The 23,911-nt window shown below is 40.8% G+C and overlaps 1 protein-coding gene across 2 annotated transcripts; it reads left to right on the forward strand.

Moving 5' to 3' along the window:
* The first annotated feature begins 245 nt into the window (after positions 1-245).
* Positions 246-23,540, forward strand: IL11 (interleukin 11). Of its 2 annotated transcripts, XM_058179496.1 has the most exons (5): positions 246-1,111; positions 17,033-17,196; positions 19,239-19,325; positions 20,366-20,524; positions 20,775-23,540. In XM_058179496.1, the coding sequence occupies exons 1-5, from the start codon at positions 1,105-1,107 to the stop codon at positions 20,937-20,939; spliced, it is 582 nt and encodes a 193-aa protein (XP_058035479.1). In that variant the 5' UTR covers positions 246-1,104; the 3' UTR covers positions 20,940-23,540. The 2 variants fall into 2 exon arrangements, with proteins under 2 accessions (XP_058035479.1, XP_058035478.1); XM_058179495.1 differs by lacking the exon at positions 246-1,111 and having other exon boundaries at positions 16,916-17,196.
* The last annotated feature ends 371 nt before the right edge of the window (positions 23,541-23,911 follow it).

Below are 23,911 nucleotides of genomic sequence, written 5' to 3' on the forward strand. Positions count from 1 at the left end.
TCCTTCCTTCCTTCCTTCCTTCTTTACTTCCTCCCTCTTTTTCTTCCTTCCTTCCTTCCTTTCTTTCTTTCTTCCTTCCTTCCTCCCTCCCTCCCTCCCTCCCTCTTTTTCTTTCTTCCTTCCTTCCTTCCTTCCTTTCTTCCTTCTCTTTCTTCCTCCCCCTCCCTCTCTCTCTCTCTCTTACACGCGCATACACACACACACCCAGAGATACACCACACACACACACAGATACATACACCTTAGAACTTCATCTTAAAAGGACAGTACCACATTACAAAGCATATGTGTCATCCAGGGGCATGAGGAGCAGCATTTGCTTATGACCTATCCTTTCTTTTTTTCTTTCTTTTTTTTTTTTTGAATGGAAAAGTGTATGAGTCAAGATGTGTCACCGTTTGAAAAAAAAAATAAAAAACACTCGCCTAGACAAGACCTGTGTATATATAAAGACCAATTTGTAAGTGATGTAAAACACACACTTGCACATATACAAATCTGAACAGTTCAAGACTGCTCTGAAGTTAATTCTTTTTTTTAAAAAAAATTAATTTTGGGTTCTTCCATTACTTTTTTTTTAAAGAGAGGGAGAAAAAGAAAATTTTGAACTGAGCAAAAGCAAAGCTGAGAGATTGCAGATTTTTTTTTAAAAAGCAACAAACAACAAGAACAAAAGAAAATTGGCTGCGCCTGGTGCTTTTTAAAAATTATTTATTTATTTATTTGGCTATTTATTTATTTATCAATTGGAGAATATTGTCACTTTCTTGGGGTGGGGTGGCTGTCTGAGGAATTTTTTTTTCCTGAGAGTGTGTATGTACAAGTTCATCTACCTCAAATACCAAGCCTCCTAAGAAACCAAGGACAGGTGTGGTTTGGAAGAAGTTTACAACCCAAAGAAAACTTTTTAAGGAAAAAAAATCAACCCCCTTCCCCAACCAAACCAATTTTATACTAAGTTCCCATACCCCTCACCCCCCCTCCGAAAAAAAATACTCCACAAACAATATAAGCAAAGAAGACATTTTTGTTTGCTTGCTTTTTGTTTTCAAGAAGAGGGAATTTTAACTCAGGGAAAAGTAACCCTCAAATCTTCTGCAAAACATGAAAAGTAAGTTTTACTCTCTCTCTTTTTTAAAAAAAAAACTTTCGGTATGATAGATATTGCTTAATTTGACATGTTGAAAGTTCCTTTCTTGGCAGCACTGCTCTATCTCGAAATGTACATATTGACAGATAATAGCTGTATCTCATTCCCTTTGCATGAATTACGATGTCGTAAATCCAGGTTTATTGCCTTTGGTGGGGTGCTTGATTTTTGTTTTAGATAGGCAGATGTTTTCGTTATCCTTTGCTTATAGAAAGGACTGAATCTTTATTACTTAGGATGAGAAGAGATCTGTCTTTGGAACTTAAGTGGAGGATTGGATGGGGAGCAAGGAATGTGATTGCGAGCAGAGACGAGGCTGGCTTTGCTTATGAATTCACCTATATTTTGCAGAACTAAATACTTGCATATCTTAAGCTGCCTGGGTGGGCAGGCAGGAAGAAAACATAAAGTCTTCTGCTTTGGCTCAGGGATTCTGTTCTGATTAAATGTGTGACTTCTTAAACATCCTGAACTTTGTGTGATCAAAAGGACATTCTTATAATTGCATTTGTATGAGTGTGACAGTGGGACTATGGGCAGAGATGGGATTTAAATCTCTTATTGCTAAAGATTAAGCCACCTTAATTTTGATTGCGTTTGTACTAATTTTTTTCATGTCTAGATTCTATCCACTACCCTAGCCTGCTCCAATTTGAAATCTTCCAAATAGGTAGGAACAGAGTTCCCATCATCCTCAACTAGTATTTAGGGATGGCAGGAGCTCGGTCCCACACATCTGGGGGATACCAGCTTGGGTTAGATTGTGCTACTGTAAGCTGTTTGTTTTCTTTGGAGTAGTTCTATTGGACGGAAAGGAAAGACGAGACAATTGGAATCTCTTCATTCCTCTCTCTGCTTCACTCAGAGATATACTCTTATGGTTGAGCAAGCGGGGTTGCCTCGAGTCTTCCTTGAGGACTCGAGATTGCATATCATAATGCTTTTTCCATAAGTGAAATGCATAAGTGCATAGGGGCCGGAATAGCTCAGGCTGTTAGAGCCTGTTATTAGAACACAGTAGCCTGCAATTACTGCAGGTTCAAGCCCGGCCCAAGGTTGACTCAGCCTTCCATCCTTTATAAGGTAGGTAAAATGAGGACCCAGATTGTTGGGGGGTGGGCAATAAGTTGACTTTGTAAAAATATACAAATAGAATGAGATTACTGCCTTATACACTGTAAGCCGCCCTGAGTCTTCGGAGAAGGGCGGGATATAAATGTAAACAAAAAAATAAAAAATAAAAAAATAAGTGAAACCAAGGTCTGTGGGTACATTGCAGTGCAACATTGACCAAGCATTTTACTTGGAAATGGCTCACTGTTTTTAGACAGTAATGTCTAAAACAGTCACACTTGAGGTGATGACCAATCAAACTGCTAGGGGAAAGCTTATATTTTAATATGCACCTGGAGAAAAGAACTGCAAAAGGTTAAACTCTATTGCACACTAGTCTTAATGCTGCTGCTACAATTTCTGTATGAAGTGAGCAAGGACACAAAATCTTCAATGTTGCCCTGTGATTGATTGATTGATTGATTCCTTCCTCCCTCCCTCCCTTCCTTCCTTCCTTCCTCCCTCCCTCCCTTCTCATACACAGAAAGGAGGAAAATGGATTTCCGTAGACTTTCTTTAAGTGCATGGTTCTATTTATTTTAGATTTTGCTAATTTCAGACTAAGTTCTATTATCTGGCTAAGCAAGAATACAGTCCAATTCCTAACTTTTAGGTTTAAAGTTTGGGTTATTGTCTCAGCTTCATGTAATCTTGCTGACTGTAAGACTAAATAGGCAGATCTTATTTCCTATAGAGAGAATGTAAAGATAATTCTGCACTATTGATAACCCTGTTTTGTCAACCCATCACCTCTTAACAATACATTTCCACCTCTGCTCAAGAGCCAATTTGCTCACATCTGCCTTCTGGCTGAGTCACACAACAACATGCTTAACTCCTCAACCCAGCACCTGTCAGCATTGGGAAATGAACCTGGTGCCCATAACATCCTCCCTCACCAAAAGTGGGTATTGTAGTCCAACACGACTGGAGAACATGTGACTCAAGAAAAGTGCTTTACAGATTAGGAATGTAAAAGTTTAAAAAGGGGGACTAAGAGAATTTTAGAAACATGGTTATTCCTTATACCATTGCTTTCCTGTTGAAGGAGCTACCCTCTGAGCTTATACCAAATGTTTAAACCTTATTTTGGAATATTTCCACTATGCTTTGATCGATGCATATCTGCTCTCCAATAGAAGAGAACATGTTCAGGATTGAACTGTGGTCTTTGGTGCTCTGAGGTTGGTTCTTTGCTCATAGATGTTTCATTACCCAATTAGATAACATCATCAGTAGTAGTGAATGTGAGGTTTGGTCTCTGTTTATATACAGTAACTTGCCCTGTTTTGGTGGACTTGTGGTTTTCTCTTTGATAGTTCCTTCATTACGGTATTGTTTTCTGCTTGATTATTTGTCTGGTATTAATCCTTGCTGCTGGAGAGACAATAAAATAAAGCTAAGAAGGGAATGAAAAGACCAGAACACAACCTCTCTTGTAGAAAACGCCCAGATAAGCATGTACTGACACCAGATGAACAATAAGCTAGAAAAACAATACCCTAATCAAGGAACTCCCTTCGTATATACCAGGAGCAAAGCCCACACTCACTCACACTGATGTTATCTAGTGAGGTAATGAAACGTCTACAAGTAAACATCCAAACTCAGAGAACACAAGGACTCCATAGTCAGCTACTCTAAATTTCTTAAACTTATTAGATTAATTCAAATATGCATACTTATCATACTTTGCTACTTTAATGTCTGAACCAGCTCCATCAAAAACGCTCTATCAAGGAGATGAAAATGTTGTCTCCAAATAAACAGACACTTTGCTAAAAGGATGGAAAGGAGCCTATCAAAACATAAGCCTTTTCACCTCCATCAATGTTGGTGGGTCAGATTTACAAAAGCACCCTGACCAACTAAGTTTATTTGAAGAAAATATTTGAAATGGCAAAAAATGTAGGATACCTTTTTCCAACCTTGTACTCCCGTATGGCCTGGATTTCTGAAGGCTGAATACAACACCAAGTTGGGGGAAGACGGGTTCAATGAAAAAGTGTAGATACTTTTTTCACCCTGCCAAAAATATTTGGGTTAAATCTCCCAAATTATTTTAACTGCTGAAGGGCAGAATGGGGGGAACTTCAAAAACCTTTTCTTCTGAGGATAAAATGGGGAACAGCAGCTGAAATTCCTCTCAGCAGAAAAAAAAAGGACAGTAGTTTACTTCTGTTAACAAGGGAGAAAATTTGCTGAGGTTTCAGAAAATACATGCAAATAAAACTTTGACTTTCTTCCAGGATTTTTCTGGTCTTCCCCTGTTTCCTTTTTAGGTTTGTGGGAGAGGTACATCCTAACCTCTTTGATTCAAGGTGCTGTTAACATTAGAAAAATGTGTATTAATGATATGTCAGAGAGCCAATTTGATGTAGTGGTTAAGGCACCAGACTGGAAATCAGGAGACCCTGAGTTCTAATTTCACCTTTCACACAAAGCCAGCTGAGTAACCATGGGCCAGACACTTTTTCTCAGCCTTAGGAAGAAGGCAAAGGCAAACTACTTCTGAAAAACCTGGCCAAGAAAACTGCAGGGACTCATCCGGACAGTTGCCAAAAGTCAACACTGCCTTGAAGGTACACACCTGCCCCAATGACATTTCTAACATCTTAGGTTCTTAAACCCACTGAAAGCTAGAGCTTCTTGCTGTTTTCTCAGCAAACAGACAAAAAGAATCCCCCCCCTTCCTCCTTCTTGTCCCCTTTGCCATTGTTGGTCATCTGTATATCTCTACTGAGAGAAGGAGAAACTTTATATGGATCGACCCAACAATTCCAAACATGCTTATTTGTTCTTTTTCAGCAATAGAAACTAGGCCTTATTGTCAGAAAGGAGTACCTGAGACTGCACCCTTACAACATGTTGACTAGGTTCAGGGAGGTAAACCTTGCTTTCCTTAACCGGGGTTTGTAGAAGGAACCATAATTGGATGGTTCAATACAAAGGCTAACCCCATAACCATCACTAAGCAGCTTTCCTCAACAATGTCAAGAAAGTCATAAACATAAATTACAATGGGGCTATGCATGACATCTAAAGATAGCTATTCTCATTTTCCTTAGGTTTTTTTTTCTCTGTAGCTTTTTCTCAAAAAAACCTGTGTGAGTTTTCAGAATACAGGTAGTCCTCGATTTATGATCACAATGAAGTCCAAAATTTCTGCTGCTAAATGAGATCACTGTTAAGTGAGTTTTGCCCCATTTTATGACTTTTCTTGCCAGTTGTTAAGTGAACCATTGCACTGGGGATGTTGCAACGGTTCTTTGTGTGAAAATGATCGTAAGTCACTTTTTTCAGTGCCGATATAACTTCAAACATTCACTAATGAATGGTTGTAAGTAAAGAACTACCTGTATGTGGAAGTTTGATTGAACAATAATATGCTATCAAGTCAGTAATGACACCTTGTGAGCACAGTATAGATTTTTTCCAGGGGGATCTATCCTAACATGGATTTTTAGATCTTCCAACAATGCACCCATCATTTATTTAACTGAGACCATCCACCTTGCAGCTGATCATCATTTTCTTATCCTCTCTTTCTACCTTTCCCAGCATCAGATTTTCTCCAGAGAATTAGGTTTTCATATAAGGTCCCCAAAATAAGATAATTTGAGAATGGTCATTTCAATCAGAATAGAGCTGGAAGTCCAACCCTCTGCTCAAGGTGATGAAGCACCCACAATTTCTGAAGGCAAGCCATACCATCGATCGATTGTCCTAACTGTTAGGAAGTTTCTCCTTAATTCCAGATTGCTTCTTTCCTTGCTTAGTTTCCATTCATTGTTTCTTGTGATGCACTCTGGTGTTTTGGAAAATAAGTTAACTCCCTCTTACTAAGGATTTATAAAAGTGGTACTAATATTTCATGTGATTTTGATTCTATGCCTCTGTTTATACAACCAAAGTTTGTATTAGCTTTTTTGGCTGCTGCCACACACTGCTGGCTCATATTTAAGTGATTGTTCACTAAGACTCCAAGGTCCCTCTCACAGTTACTGTTTTTGAGCCAGGTCTTGCCTAATCTGTACTTGTACCTTTGGGTTTTTCTGTCTAAGTGTAAAACCTTGCTTTTCTCCACACTAAGTTTCATTCTGTCGGATAGGACAAACTTGTGCAAGTTTGTCAAGATCTTTTTGGATCCTGAGCTTGGCCATAATTTGTGCCTAAAGTGAGAACTCTGGATGGATTTGTTGATTTGTTCTGTAATCTCTTTGTTTTCTTGGTTGTTCACACTATTCTCAGGAGTTTTTTTTCCAACACCAAAGTTCATAAAGCATCACTGCTCGATACTTCTTCTATTCTTTTTCTTTAGAGTCCACTAAATCCACTAAATTATAGAATGCTATGTAGGGAAAAGCTTATAAGCTTGTAAGCTTTGACAACCAAACTATACCCTACCACCTTCTCCCCCACACATGAAAGAAAACAAAATCCCATCCTGACAAAAAATGTGATAAAACCTACTTAATCTATTTTTCTCTATCTTTTTTTCTGCTGGCACCAGCTGTCTGAATCCAGCCATGTTTATTGAGTATTTATGGACATTTTAAATGGCTTGGCATTTTTACAATCCTTATCTCATTTATTAGCTCACAACAACCCTGGGAGGTAGGTAGACTGATGATTTCCTAGCAGACAATTGGGTTTAAATGAATGAGTTAAGGATCATTAAGCAGTTTGGGAATTAAAAGTGCCAGGTCAACATTAAGTAATATCCTGAGAGGAAAGTAGCCTCGATTAGAAGGTGCAGCCTCTGTTTTATATAGGCAAAGCAAGAATTAAGCTACAGCAGAAAGTAACAAATACTTTTTAAAAGGTAGCCAACAGGAAATTTAAAGATTTATTTATTATTTTATTTAACGTATGGCACATCGTAGTACATGGACTAACAATACAAATTAGCGTTTCAACTAGATTAGCAGAATCCAATAAAATATAAATGTCAAAAAGATCAGTGTTGAAATATCAATGTCTAGGCCATCTACCCATTGAAACTCAGGATCATTTATATTTAAAAAATCAGATACTGGATTGGTATATGCCCTCCGTTTGCAGCCTGTCATGAGCCTGAACCCATAGTTGCACTGAGGGGAGGATACAATGCCCCATTTATATAGGGGGTGGATTCGCCATGTGAGGTGAATCCTGTTTAGGATTGTCCATTGCTGTCATGGTATTTCAAAGCCTGGCACCTTTTTTTTATGGGGTTATTTATAGGTCTTCCTATAACTGGGCATTACAGGCAATTTAAAGGTTACAATGCTCCTTTAGCCTTTTAAGATACTAGTAAGTACTTAGATGGGGACTAGCAGAAATTCCAGGGCTGTTGAGACTTAAATCAAACAACAAACAAAAACCATATCTGAACAAAACTATGGGAAATTATTGTCACCCCCTCCCCACTCCAAAAAATCAATAAGGATTCAAGGGAATATTTACTTCCTTTTATGAATGGAATGAAATAACAGTTTCAGTCAATTGGGTGAGAATACAAAACTGCCTTTGGGTATGTGAAGGCACCAGACAGGGACCTCAAGATAACAAGCTGAATTAAGAGTGTGCATTGTCATTTGTGTGCACCTTCAGTTTTAGTGTTGTTTGCTGGTAGATCAATAATGTCTTGGATGGTGAGTACAGATAGTCCTTGATTTACGGCCACAATTAAGCCCAACATTTCTGTTGCAAAGCGAGAAAGTTGTTAAGTGAGTTTTGCCCCATTCTTGGCACCACCATTCAAAGGGCATCATGCAGGACTCTATCAAGCTGTGGGCCATTTTGCAATTAGAAACCCAGGTAAGAACTTTGAGATACTTTCAGAGAAGAATATTATCTGGCCCCTTGTAAACATCTGAGTCTAGCAAGTGCCTAATAAAAACTGCACCAACTCATTCTTCCCCTTTCACACACCCACACAGCCACAGGGGCATGTTGCCGAGTTTTCCAGAAGAAGAGAGCACAAAGTTTGCATGCTGCAGTTAGAGCCTGATTTCCATTAATTCAGTCCCTGAAATTTGTCTAACTTATTTTAATAGTAGATAGTGACTTCTCCGCTTCTGAAACATGGAATTGTATTATAACTTCTCTTGATGATTGTTTGCAGCATTCTCACAGTAACATGATTATAATTCAGGCATTTGGCAACCGGCACATAATTACAATAGTTGTGGTGTGCCAGGGTCATATGATCACCATTTGTGACCTTCCCAGCCAGCTTCAAACAAGCAAAGTCAATGGAGGAAGCTGGATTTGCTTAACAACCATGTGATTCACTTAACACTTGAAGTGATTTGCTTAACAAGTGTGGGGAAAAAAGTCATAAAATTAGGCACAACTCACTTAACAATTGCCTTGCTTAGCAATTTGTCCCAGTTGCAGTCGTAAATCAAGGACTACCTGTAATTGGGAAAAACTCAATAGGTGGACGAAAATGCCAAATCCAGTCTAAGCATCTGGCTGACTGTATGACTAACAATATAATAATAATAGTAATCCCTTATTTCTACTGAACCAGTAGAAAAGATCAAGTTGGAGTTGGTCTCCTTGATATTTCTGAGATCTGATTCTTAGAATATGGACTAGATTTACACAGCACACAAATTCTCAGACAATTCACCCTCATTTTAGCCTAGCCTGTGCAAACACAGTAATCAAAAACGAACTAGGTTAGGAAACTATCAAAAGTCTGAGATAGTAAAAGATACCATTCTTATGTGCACTTTCTTATAAAGCTAAACTTCAGAATGAAATATTTCTGTCTGCATTTTAGTATCCAAGTACGATAGAAAAGTGGAATTCCCTATGTGCAACCCATTCGATCATCTCTTCAATCTTCATTCAGCTGGTGCCTTTTAGATGAATTGGATTCCCACAATCCCTCTGCTAGTTTTTGCAAAATTGGTTCTCATTTATTTCTCTGATAAGTATTTACAGGCAAAGAGGTTGCTGGGCAGGGAGAGGATGTCCATGGTTTACCTGGAGGCCTAAGGGCCCTAAATTGTAACTTCACACCATGACTAAGGTTTCTGTAGTGCCCTTCCCCCCCCCCCAGGATGACCTTATCTGTCCAAGATAGAGCTGCCATCAGAATTTTTATTAGTTCAAAACCTGTAGAGCCTGAACTTACTCTTCATCCGGTCCTTGGTTTTCCCCATCACCCTCAATCAGGAAATTAGAAGCGATAGATAACATCTTCTATTCTCCTTTCTAAAAAAAATCAGTAGGAAAAAACCCTTGAATTTCACTTGCCTCTCAAACCGTTTTCTGTTTGCATTTCTGGTGCATAGTTGCATAAAGAAATGCAAAAATTGCCAGCAACTTGAAGAGGCCTAACTGTGTTTTTTTTTCTAGCTGCCTGTTACCATAGCCTCTGGAAACAGATTTTAAAAATATCATCCCTTTCACTGGCTCCCCTCTTTCTCCCTGGTTGCCGTCCCAATCGACTAATAGCTTTAGGATCTGTCCTTTCCCTCTGATGGTTGGCAACTGCTACAGTCTTTAAACCATGTTGACTTGACCTAAATTGTGTTGCCCACTGCTTCTGTGTAATGAGGAGCTCAGTTCTCAATCAACGTGCTTGATGGGTATATTGGAGTTTTAAAAAATTGTGTTTTGCAGGGTATGCAGGGTCAAAAAAGTAGGAAAAAACCCCACAAACCTCAAGGTGGCAGCTGTGACATTGCAATTATCGCTCAGCCACACACATGACAAACAGATGAAGCTTCAGTGGCAACATCAGAGTCGCTGTCTTCGTTCTTTCTCTTTTTTAAACCCTCCCTGCAGACATTCACATAGTCCAAGTACATTTAAATAGCCCTACCATTGTTGCAAAAAAATAATAATCCAAACCCAACAACCCTATGGTAAGGGGCTATGGGTGGGTGTGCTAGGTGTGTGCACACCTAGCAATAGCAATAGCACTTGGACTTTTATCCGCTTCACAGTGCTTTTACAACCCTCTCTAAGCGGTTTATAGAGTCAGCCTATTGCCCCCAACAATCTGGGTCCTCATTTTACCCACCTCGGAAGGGTGGAAGGCTGAGTCATGTTAGATTTTTAAAAATAAAGATGGTTCCTTTCACCCAGAGCAAAAAAGGTTGTAAAGTCAGGCACAATTGGCTAAATCGACTTTGCTTAGCAATGGAAATTCTGGTTCCAATTGTGGTCATAAGTTGAGGACCACCTGTGTTGAGGGGAGGGGGAAACAGTTTAAATGTTGGCCCTATAATCATTGCCCAATCCACCCTGTTTTATGTGCATTGGCACATGTCGAAGAAGGGCAAGGTTATGATGTAAATCTTGATATTTTTTTTATTCCCCTCTGCATCTCATCCATAGGTAGCAAAAGGTGCTAATTGTGCAATGACAGTGTATGTGAGGTAGTGTGCCTCCTGCAAGGAAAGATGCCAGGTCAGCTATACAGGTAGTCCTTGACTTATGACCACAACTGAAACCAGAATTTCTGTTAGTAAGTAAGGCAGTTGTTCAATGAGTCAGGTCCAATTTTACGATCTTTTTGCCTTGGTTGTTAAGGAAATCACTGCAATTAAGTGTATCATGCAGTCGTTTAGCAAATCTGACTTCCCCACCGACTTTGCTTGTCAGAAGCTGGCTGCGGAAGATCACAGATGAGAATCACGTGGCCCTGGGACATTGCAACCCCCTTAATATATGCCAGATGCCAAGTATCTGAAGTTTGAACACATGACCATGGGAACCCTGCGTGGAGTGCAAGTGTGAGGACAAGCTGTAAATCACTTTTTTTAGTGCCATTGTAATTTTAAATGGTGACTAAATGAGTGGTTTTAGGACCACCTGTAATTTGCATGTATAGCTTAGGAGCTGGTTCAGGGTATATGTGCTTTCCTATGTGGCTGTGTGCTTTTCTCTGTGGCTCCTTCTGTGCATGTCTGTCTGTCTCCATTAAAAAAAAAGGAAAGTATCCAGAAATACATGCACATTTGAGACTTGCACACATGGCTGTTGCGGGGAGGGGTTGTGCCCACCCAGCTGGAATTGCTCGTGCAGCCATCTGCTGCATCAGCTCAGGGCCTCTGACGCCTTCCCTCACTCCTTCAATCCTCTTTACGAGACTTCATCCAGCTAAGCCAGGCCTATAAATCCCAATGCTGGGAAAATCACCCTCCCTTCCTTCCTTGAGGTCTCAGAGCTGCGCCACATGATGCCAGCTTCTTCTGTCCCATGCTGCTAGGCCTTTGTCTCTTGGCTTGGGGAGAATGGAAAACAAATTCTTGGGTTTATCTTGGCATGGTATAACCCTAACCCTAACCTTCTTTGTCCATGTCTTCTGAAGGAGAGCAATCAGGGGCTTCAAGCTGTACTTCAGCCAAAACCTAGTTCTTAACGATTGACCAACTCTGGGTAGACTTGAGGTCCAGAACATCTGTACAGCCACCTACTGTCCAGGCCCAGTCTGCTCATTTACTGATCTCTCGTAACAGCCACAAAATGTGTTAATCCATTAGTGCCAGCAACTCTTTGTTATGTTTCCAACCTTACGTTGCTTAGAGAGCCACCCAAATTTAAAGAGTTTTAAGGTGAACACCTACAGAGTTTCACATGCCCATGTTGCACCAAACAGGAATATCTTAGCAACTGCATTTCTACATGTTTTGCTCCAGGGAGTTGCAATTGGCTGTCTCTGTAAATAAGATCAGGTGAAAAAACTACATTTGCCATCCTGTCAGATATAATCTATTCTACCTGAGATTAATCTGGCCTCAATACTTAACAGAATATCAGAGTTGGAAGGGATGTTGGTGGTCTTCTACTCCAACTCCCTGCTCAGGCAGGAAGCCTATTGAGACAAATGGCTGTCCAATCTCTTCTTTAAAACTTCAACTATTGGAACACCCACAATTTCTGAAGGCAAGTTATTCCATTGATTAATTGTTGTAAAGATTAGGAAATGTCTCCTTAGTTCTAGGCTGCTCCTCTGCTTGATTAGTATCCATCCATTGCTTCTTGTCCTGCCTTCAGGTGCTTTGGAGAATAGGTTGATCTCTTCTTTGGGGTAATTCCTTAGGGATATTGGAATACTCCTATCATGTCACTCCTAATCCTTCTTTTCATTAAACTAGACATACTCAATACAGTACTTCTTAACCCTTCTTTCAACTGCTTCTTTTGCCATAGCTACCCAGGCTATTTTATTTCTCTCAATCCAAACACCCTTCTTCCTGGATGTCTGATCTTATGCATCCTACCTATTAATTTCTAAAAGCAAACACAACACAAATGCAAAATTATGCCCCTTTGCTCATCATGGAGACCCACACATAAATAGTGTGGGTCTCCATGTTGAGCAAAGGGGCATAATGCAATCTTTTAGTACCCATTAACGTTTTGACTCAAGAGAAGCAGCAATTGTTTGGGAGTCAGTGGCTTTAATGGTGCTCAAGAAAGCCATTTAGCTGAGTCCTGCAGCCAGCAGCAGGAACGAGGCCTGCTCATTCCTAAGTCTACAGGGTAAACACAAACCGGCCAAGTCCTTGGGTGAATTTACTCTGTTACCCTCAAGTATCTATTTGTTTTGAAGCGTCTTCGCCTTGCCTTTCTTAGCTATTCTATCCAAGCAGATTACAATTAAGCTCACAAATTTGGTCTCCTTCCAATCCAATGGCCAGCAAAACTGTAAAACAGGGACCAAAAGCCTTCACTTGGACATAGTGTAAAGACAATGACGTCAGAAGCCATGATGCCGTAAGAAGAACTGCTTTTCTGGGATTAGCCCAAGGCCCGCTGTTACCCTAGAATGGTAGGTGGGAGGGAGAGGAGATATTGAGAAGATCAACATGGCATGTGTGGAAAAAGCCAAATTTCTCTAGGATCAAAGGAGTTGAAAAACTTCAGAAGGACTGAGGCCATCGTGTTTTTTTTCCACCTGCTGAGGATCCCACTTTAATTAGCACTGCTGGCTGAGAGGGCAACCTGGGTAAGATGTTGTCTGAAGCCCTTCCAACCTGTGGCAACACTCATCCCTTCTCCATGCTTTTCCCCCTGGAATGTCTACTTCACCCAGTGCTTTGCACCTGGTTTCTTTTATTAATCGGAAGGCTGAAAGTGCTACTCATATCTACCTAAATGTATTATGAAAGGGAGGCTGATTCTCCTGTTGCATAATAGGAGGCGGAACAAAGAGGAAAAGATTTTTGAGGCATAAGAAATTTCCTCCTGCATTCAAGTGCACAGATAGTCCATGACTATCAATAATTTGTTTAACAACCATTCAGAGTTGGAAGGAAAAAAAAAGTCAGTCCTTTCTCTTACGGCCGTCACAGCATTTCTACAGTCACGTGATCAGTATTCGGGCACTTGGCAACCACTTGGCTTGCATTGGTTAATCTGCCTGGCCCAGTTGCCATGAAGTATGCTTTTTAAAGCGTTTCAGCTCCAGGGGCGGGCGGAGAAAAAGGCACGAAAAAACCCCAACCACCTTTGAAATCCAGGCCGATGCCTTCGCTCCTGGCAAGGGGAAAAATATGCAGTTTGCTCTCTAACACAACACCGGATAGCTTTTCCATGAAAACACCTTGACTCACCCCTCCTTCACCCTCCCTCCTGACCCAGCATCACTGTTTCCAAAGAGACCTCTTTTTTCCTTACCTCATGGCGAAGGCGCCGGGATGACTCTCTTGCAGGAAAGGAATTCCCTAACCCAACAATCTTTCTCTCTCTGCCCTGCCTGTCCAGCAGACATATGTTCAGAAGCGCTGCCAGATGTTTTTGAGGGGCACCTCTGGGCCATTCCAGAGTTCCCTCCAGATCCCAGGCCGGCTGTTTTCACACCTAGCTAGCCTAACCCTCAGAAAGTCCCCTGAAGGCCCCCAACCTCCATAAACTGAACAAGGACACCCTTAGTCTTAAAATGCTGGCTCTCTTTTGTCTTGGCAGATGCTCTTCCAGTGAAATGCACCCCAGAGAGAAGCAGGATTTGGGGTGAGGATGGGATGGGGTGGGGGTGTTTCTTGCTTAAGTAAAGCAAGGTTTAGAAAACTTATGAAAGGTCATCAAATGCTTCAGTTTCACATTACTGCAGTACAGGTAGTCATCGACTTACAACTATTTGTTTAGTGACCGTTTGAAATGACAATGGCACTGAAAAAAGTAATGTAAGGCTCACACTTACGGCCATCATAACCTCTCCACAATCACATGAATCAAAATTTGGGTACTTGGCAACGGGCCTGTATTTGTGACAATTGCAGCATTCCAGGGCCATATTTGAGGCCTTCCCAGCTAGCTTCTGACAAGCAAAGTCAGTAGGAGAAGCTAGATTTGCTTAACGGCCGCATGATTCATTTAACAACTGCAGTGACTCGCTTATCAACCATGGCAAAAAAATTAATAATTATAAAATCATGTGTGACTCAGTTAACAACCTTGCTTAGCAATAGGAATTCTGGACCCGAGTGTGGTGGTAAATCAAGGCCTCCCTGTATGGCGTTACCTTTTGAGTTTGTTCTTCCATTTTCTGGTCTTTTGACATTTCTTTACCACATTTGCTACCAACTAACCTCAGTGTGACTGTGACCTATCTGTAAAATGGCATTAATAGTCAGCATTAACTTAGCTATTGTATTAAACCACAGTCTAGGTTTCCACCGTAAACTCATCAAAATGATCTGGGTTCACTCAGACGGCCAAGCGACACGCAACCACATAGTCAAGGCTAACTCATAGGGTGTTGTGTGAATGGACTTGCTAAGACTGATTTGATTTGGTGAAGGGTGTTGGGTGAACATAGCCATAGAATACAGGAGTATCACAGGATTTATTTTGAGTAGACTTAATTAGGAGCTTAAAGAATTTTGAACCAGGAACCGGCTGCAAGGATTAGATCACCTCAAGGCCCCAGACAAATACACACACATGTACACAAATATTTTAAAATATTCCTTGACACTTCTCTCTCACCAAGTGGAAGAAAGAGGTCTTTTGAAGAAGGAATGTCGGTGCAGGGGTGGGGGTTAGATTCCAGGAGAAAAAATGTGTATAAACTAACATCAAATTCTGCAGGCACTATGTTAATCCATCAAAGTGTCAGAGAAAAGGACATGACTAGAAAACAGTTTCATTTGACAAAAGCATACGGAGATGGGCCTTGATCCTTTAGCTTCAGAGGATGAAAGGAGCCTTAGATGAATGGAGAACTACACATACAGGTCAATGCATTAAACCTACTTTGCAGATCCATTTTTAAGCCAAGGGTATCATTTGGATAACATGGTGGGATTCAGCCAGTTCGCAGCACTTCAGGAGAACCGGTTATTAACTTTCTGAGCAGTTTGGTGAACTGGTTGTTGGAAGAAATCATCAGGGCAGAGAACTAGTTGTTAAATTATTTGAATCCCACCACTGGGTGTCATTCGGATAACATACTAACTAACCTTAGTTCATTATTTGTGGTTTACAAATAGTCCTCCACTTACGACCATAATTAAGACCGGAAAATTCAATGTTAAGCAATGCTAGCGTTAAGTGAGACATCACATGACTGCAACCTTTTTTGACATGGCCTTCTGCTGGTTTCCATGTTGCATGTTGGAAGCCAGTTGAGAAAGTTGCAATCATGTGACCCTGGGACTTTGCAACTATCATAAATATCTGCCGATTGCAAAGCACCCGAACCTCAATAAAGTGACCACAGGGTGCCATGATGGTCATAAGTGCAAGAACTGGTTGTAAGTCACTTTTTCAATGCCATTGTAACTTTAAGTGGTCGCTAAAGGAATGGTTGTAAGTTGAGAATTATCTGTATTCTGTTTTGCAAACTCACCACTCAATGTAGCATGTAAAATCAGAGCGGATTCAATCATGTTCATTTAGAATAAGCGTCTGGAGCAAACACAGCCAGCAAACCCAGGGCTGCAGAAGTAGGGGCATTGAAAATGAATGTCAACAGTCTTATGTCTAGGGAGATTCTAAGTCATCCAGGTCATGGTTGCTTTTTCAAAAGGAAACTGGACTTTCTCCTTTTTTGCTTGAAGACCTTTCGCTTCTCATCCAAGGAGCTTCTTCAGAACGGAGGAAGTTTCTTGGATGAGAAGCAAAATGTCTTCAAGCAAAAACAAAATTGTAAAAGCAACTTTGGGTCAAGCTTAGAAATCTGCCCCAGCCCAAGATCTCTCCCCAAGCTTCTGAATAACTCCTTATTTGTGAACTCTCTGACTTTAAGGGTTCATGTTAAGCCATGAGAACCAGTCAAAAGCGAGTTAGTAGAGTCCAGAATAGTAAAATAAATAAATGAATGAAATCTCTTCAAGGTGCTAATCAGGATAGAGTTTTAAAATGTTTTCCAACTTTTAAAAGGAAGGGATACCCTTCGCAGAGGTATAGCCATTCCTTCGTTCTCTTTCTCACACACTTCAAAGTTTAACTCTCAGGGAAAGAGGAGGCTGCTGTCCTTGTTCCTCGCTGAATCATAAAAACAGATTTCCCTATAAAAGAAATGAGCAAGAATTTACAAGTAAACTTCACACTCTCAAGAATTCAGAAATGGAAGTTTCCCATCACTCTACAAATGTTAATCAGCTCACCAATACAAGAAAGTTTGTGTCACACCCAACAATAGTTTCATGAATAGTCCCAATTTATGAGTCATTACCACCACTGTCTCTCCTGTGGTTTATTCAGAGATGGTAGTCCCATATATACAGGTGATGTTTTGGAAAAGTTGGTTTTCAGCCACTGGCTTTCTAACAGCCATCCTTGGTCTCTCCCTCTCTCTCTTTTCCTTTGCAGACGGTGTGTGTCAGATTGTAGTGATGCTACTGAGTCTGTATGAAGGACTCTGGGCTGCACCTAACCCCAGACTAAAGCCCACAGACCCCCGGATGGAGTTTGATTCCATCATTGCCTTGACCAGAAACCTGCTAACTGATACCAAGACCCTCTCCAACCACTTTGTAAGTCCAGAAGCCTTCCCTTTTAGAGTCCATTGGATATGATGGTGATGGTGATGGTGATGGTGATGATGCAAAGAAGCAGAAAAAAAAACAGTAAATCTTGTACTCAAGCCATGAAAGATTCCATACATTGATTATAAGCCAACACAGTAGCCAAAACAATTCACTGGAACATCTCTAAAAATTATCATGTGCCAATTATGAAAAATTGATGAGAACATACTCTTGAAAAAAATAGTTTAAAAATGAACAGGTTAAAATATTTTGGGATTTCCTACTATAGACTGATAATCTTGGGTCATAACCTACCAGATTAAATATAACTGGTTGAGAAGAAGAAAGCATGGATAATTGATGTGGCAATACCAGGGAATAGTAGAATAGAAGACAGAGAAAAGTGGAAAGTATCAAGATCTGAAAATCAAAACTGAAAGACCATGGTGTAAACTGGCTGTGATGATCCCAGTGGTTATCAGCACACTGGATGCCATACCAAAAACATCTTGGATGGCACTTAGACAATATGCAGGTTGGCAAAATGTCCATCTGACAATTGCAAAAGGTCACACAGCTTGGATCTGCACATATACTATGCTGATACATTATGACATCCTAAATTCTGGGGAAGAATTCTACAGAACCATTTTTACAGAATAACAGAGTTAGAAGGGACCTGCTTGGAGGTCCACATTTAATGCGTATGAAGGCCAACACCAATAAAGAAGTGGCAGTTGTGACTTCACGTTGTTATGAAGAGATAACAATAATAATAACAAAGGAATAATAATAATAATGGAAGCAGCCTTTATAAATATATAAAAATCTGGATAGTGGGCATTGCCATATCTGGAGACAGCAGAAGAGAAGAGAAAGAACTTGAGAAATACAAAATACAAATCCTGAAAATGGAAGCACAGTAGAACAACTATGACAAAAGAAAGCAAAAGTAGTACCAATAGTGATAGGCACCTTGGGTGCAATCCCAAAACATCTGGCGCACCACTTGAACACCATCGGCATTGACAAACTCACCATCAGCCAACTGCAAAAGGCAGCTTTGCTTGGAACAGCTTCCATCCTGCGACGATTCTTCAAACACCATCAAACAACATCTGCCTATCCCAGCTCTTTGGGAAGGTCTCAATAGGTAGATGAAAATGCCAAATTCAGTGTAAACATCTGGCTGATTGTGCAACCAAACATAAGAAAGAATGTTGCCTTCTATAAAGACAGGAAATTGTTCACAGAGCAGTAGAAAGGTAGACAGAGTTTGTTAAGACAGGGTAGTTTTTCCTCAACTGTAGCAACTTGAAGGTAGGGTTAGGGTTGAGAAATACTGAGATACACAAAAGACTGCAGAGAGTGTGTCTGGATTTTTTTCAATATTTGCTTCTGTGCAACAAACACCCTGTGCCTATGTGTGCTTGTGCATGCACACAACGAAACCCAGAGCAGGCTGCCTATACTCTTGGGTCACATGACCAGGGAGTGGGTGGACTTAGAATGGAGCAGTTGGCAGCATTCTGAGCCACTGCCCAGCTGCCTTTCCTATAGAGATGCATTAGAGAAATATTTTCTGCATTGTTTTTCTCCACTGCCTGCAGCCATATTCAGCCCATTTTTGACCTCAATCTTTCCTTTGCTGGTTTTTCCCACCATACCAAATTTGGTGCCATTCTCTTCATTTTCCAGAGACTTGTTCCAATGACAGGCAGATGTTTTAGGAAGAATAAGGAAAAAACACCTCTTAGCCTCTAATATAAATCAGTTATCTTAGATTTGGGGGATGTTTGGGTTATTGTTTAGATCAGGAGTCTCCAACCTTGGCAATTTTAAGCCTGGTGGACTTCAACTCTCAGAATTCCCCAGACAGCTTTGCTGGTTGGAGGATTCTGGGAGTTGAAGTCCACCAGGCTTAAAGTTGCCAAGGTTGGAGACCCCTGGTTTAGATTATGCTAAATTAGTCCTCCTTTTAAAAGTAGGGTCTGCTCTTCTTGCCTTCATTGACTTCATAGTTCTCTCTCTTTGCGTTCTCTATACAGAAGAAACACTTCCCAGCAGATGGTGAACACAAGCTTGAAACGCTGCCAGTTTTATCCATGAATGCTGTAGAACTTGCCAACATTCAGGTAAAAACAGCTTCCATTATTTTTTCCTGGTGCCCCTTTAAGATTCTTCATGGCATAATAGCTTGTTTCCAGAAGCCGGTCTTTCCCAGTTTGATGCACTCCGAGCATTCTGGATGGAGTAATGTAGTCCAAAATATCTAGAGTTTGGAAAAGGTTCGTCTTCTGCCTGATTGGAATATAAAGATTTCAGAATACTGATTTTCTCACCACGGTCCCTCCAAATATGTTGAATAATGGTTCTGGTTATGTTTCAAGTTCTCTGGAAAGCACTTGTAGGAAGTCCAGTTGGTGGTGATTTCAGATGCTTCACAGCAGCCTTCCCTAACTAGACCAGGGGTGTCAAACTCAAGGCCTGGGGGACAGATGTAGTCTGTGGGATGCTTTGATCTGGCCTGCGGGGCTGCCCTGGAAATAGGAAGGACTGGCCCATGATGCCTCTGCCAGTGAAAATGGAGCTCCGTGTGCGGCCCTCCCGAGCTCCATTTTCGTTGGTAGATGATTGCAGGAGGCCGTCGTGGCCAAAAACGGAGCTCATGCGGTCCCCATGCGGTACTCCTGAGCTCCATTTTCACTGGCAGAAGATTGTAGGAGGCCAATCGCAGCCCAAAAAGAAGCTTGGGAGCCCATTTTTGCTGGCTCTGGCCACAGACACCCCTGACACAAGTGATGTTGAGCTGCCCACGCCCACCCTGGCCACACCTACCCAAGGTCAAATACAATCCTAATGCGGCCCTCAATGAAATCGAGTTTGACACCCCTGAACTAGACACTGTTCAGTTATATGTTCCTCAACAGCATAGCTATTGCTGAGAATTTGAGGAGTTGAACCAGGCTGGGAAAGGTTGCTTCATCATCATTCTTTTAGTACTTTTCTTTTCCCTTTGGTGACTTTTCCTTGGAGAACTTTCCCATTTTTTTTGGAGATTCAAATCAAACCAGTTGCTGTCCATGTCCCTAACATCTCAGTTTCTCCATTGTGAGGCAAGAATGGGGCAGCAATATCATTCTCCTTCATAATTTCTGCTTTTCTCTTCCACCAGGTTTCTGCAGGTCTAGTCCGGTTTGCCTCCGATTTTCAAAGCTACCAGCGGCATTTTGAGTGGCTGAAGAAGGCAGCGACATGGCTGCGGCCCATGGAACACGATATTGGCACAGTGCACACTCGGCTTGAACGCCTCCTTAGAAGACTGGAACATCTGGTAAGGTTGGAATGAGTATGCTCAGAACAATAATATCTGCGTTGCAAACTGTGAGGCAGCCACCAAGTGGCAGCAAAGTATTCTGATTTTTCTGTGTCATTTTGCTGCCATCTGGTGGTTTCCTGAGTCTTTGCATGCCAGATATGCTAGCTCTAAATTAGCTGTATGATCATTGAGGACAGTTGTCTAAATTGAGTTCACTATTCTTCCTGTGGACAATTCGTCTCACACTTGTTGTTTTCCTCTCCAGATGACGAAGCTCAATATCACACGACCCAATGACGCTTTTCCAACCCTCCCGACCCATGGGACCCACTGGTCTGTTGTCCAGGCTGGACATGCCATTGTCCACTCATTTCATCTTTATTTAGACTGGGCAGCTCGAGTGCTGGTCTTGATCCGAAACAAGTTGTGAAAAACCAAGAAACAAAACTGTCCAGGATGTTTTGGAGATGTTCTTCATAGACCAGGAACTCTTAGCTGCATATCCCCTATGGAGGACGGCTCAAAGAAGGAAGGAAAAGCGATGAGACTACATTCCTCTTTTAACAGGTGCAGTAGAGTAGGAAGAGAGAAGATTTGCCTACCCACTCATAACTTTTCCACATTTGTGGGGATGTTGTGGAAGAAGAGACAGCTTTTTTGATTCCCTCAGAATGATCATCTTATCTTCCCCCTGCAGGCTTGGAAAAATAATTGGGGAAAGCATGCTACCCCTCCTTTCAAGGAAATTTTTAACCTTCCTGCTCTCCATTGATAGAATATAACTCATTCGGACATGTGCATTGAACTGCGTCAACTAGAGGGGAACCCATCTTGGAGGATATTTACGAATCCTTTCAGCGTTATCCATAATAGCGATGGAATCCCTGTTTCAGATACAACTTTGGGGCCATTATTAATCTTGCCTGCAGGAAACAATCTATGTTGCCCTCCCAGTTTATGCTGGGGAGAGTGGTGTGAGGAGGAGCCGTATGTCTAGGCTGATATGTACTCTAGTGCCCTTCTGATGTGCAGATACATGTTGGCTGGGATTTGTGGAAGTTCTAATCTTAACATAAGCAGAGGGCATGAGGTTAGGGGTAGTTTTTCCATGGAAAGTCACTGCTATTCTGCTAATTGAGAACAGCAATAGAAATAGCACTTAGATTTATATACCGCTTCATAGTGCTTTACAGAGTTCTCCAACCTTTCCGGCGGGCTGAGTGGTGGCAGAGGGGATGGTTCCAAGTGAACTATCAGCAAGCGCATGCATGCAGCTGCATTTGGGCACGCCCCCTCACCGCTTGTGCAAATGAAGCATGCACGCACACGTTTACCTGCTGCTTGCTCAAGTGGGGACGTGTTTGTCCGCCGCTTCCACGGCCCAGTTCCATACAGCTCACAGCCCAGTAATACGTGATGGCCAGGGGATTGGGGACCTCTGCTCTAAGCGGTTCACAGAGTCAGCGTATTGCCCCCAACAGGCTCCTCATTTTACCAACCTTGGAAGGGTGGAAGTCTTTGAGCCAGTCAGGATCGAACTTCTGACAGTGGGTAGAATCAGCCTGCAATATTGCATTCTAACCCCTGCACCATCAGGGCTCCTCCATAAGAACCTGCAAAAAAGGCATACTGGATACCTCAAAAGAGATTCTGGAGCATAAAGGGAGGAAAGGCATATACTGCAGTGGGGAAGAACACCCTTTTTGGAGAGGCTGGACCTTCTCAACCTGTCATCCTCATTTCAGTAATAGATCCCCTACTGATTTCTCTGTATCCATTACAGAATATCCAATGCAGGTCAAAACCTGTAGCCATAATCAACAGAGAATTAATATCTTCACCCTGTTGTTAGTTAGCATTTTGATCCTATTAACCTTAAAAGAATACTCCTCACACAAAATTAATAGAGCAGCTGCAAGGTTGTTGGCAAGATATTTTTTTGAGAGGGGAGGACTAATTTACAAATATAAATCTATTAAGGAAAAGCACAAGATGGAGAGGCATTACTCTGTTTCTCTCAAACATGCATTTACCAAAAGAAAAAAAAAATCCTTTAGAAAAGCAACTATACCGTTACTCATATGCACATTTATGGAGATTCAATTAACTGGTCAAGCAATTAAAGTTGAAAGAGTTCAACACATCAGGAAAAAAAAAACTTTTTTTAGGCATTTGGGTCACTTTTCTCCTAATGAGATATTTGCTTAGAAGTATATAAAATTCAGTCTCAGAGTTTTCTCTTTTCGTTCTAAAAATACTCTCTACACATAAATATGCAGTTCTTCTTTTGTTACTTCAAAGGAATTTACCTGAGAATGAGGAAAGTGAAGTTGAGGTTATAGGAAATTATGTTCCAGTTTCCAAATAAAAACCTTGATAAATAAGAGAATTCCTGCTTTCCTTTAGCAGCAGCACACCCTGCTGGTGAATTGTGTTTCTGTTAGGCTAGTCATCATCGGAAAGTTAACTGGGCAGTCAGTGTAAGAAAGACCAAATAAGATTGCTTCAAATTTAGAAGAATTTTAAAAATTGCAATAACATCCCACACTACACAGTTGAATTAAAACAGGATCATGCAACACAGAAATAAGAAAAGAAGTCTAATCCTTCCTTTCAGAATAATAATATTTTTTTAAATAGGGTTTTCTTGTTTAATATTCTTTAATGCAAGAATAGGCACCTATGGCCTCCAAATATTGCTGGATTCCAACTCCCATCATTCCCCTGGGCAGTATGGCCACTGATCGGGGATAGTAGTAGTTGTTCTCCATCAACATTTGGCTCCCTATTACTGTATGAAATTGATATTAACCCTTCTCTTTTTCCAATAACCCTATACTTCATAATCCCTAATATTTATAAAGCCGTTAGAATTCATTCTTGTAAGTTATTATTTTTATTTATCTGTTCCCAGTCTGGGTCATTTTATTAATTATTGTTTTTGTCATTGTGGTTATTATTGTATTAATATTATTAATAATGTTATTTTATTTTGAGTATTTTCCAAGTATTTATTGACCTGCCTCTCTCTTTTTCCCTCCAAATTTTCCTTTTTGTAATAAAAAAAGATTTTTTTTCAAACGATGGGGAAAATTACATTTGAAATAAAACTTCACAAAGGTCTAAATGAATGAGTCTTGTCTTTACTGTATGTGGAAAGAGAGAGTATGGTTCAGTTATTAGAAATGTAATTGATTCATTTAAAATAATGGATGTGCAGGCAGCCATTGACTTCAATCAGTGACTCTTACAATGGTACTGAAAAAAGTTACCTATGACCGTTTTTCATACTTACACCCATTGCAGCATTCCAACGGTGACATGATCAAAATTCAGACGCTTGACAACTGACTCATATTTATGACGGTTGCTGTATCCCGGGGTCATGTGATCTCCTTTTGC

Source organism: Ahaetulla prasina, chromosome 4 (genome assembly GCF_028640845.1).
Source record: "Ahaetulla prasina isolate Xishuangbanna chromosome 4, ASM2864084v1, whole genome shotgun sequence".
Classification (NCBI taxonomy): Eukaryota; Metazoa; Chordata; class Lepidosauria; order Squamata; family Colubridae; genus Ahaetulla; species Ahaetulla prasina.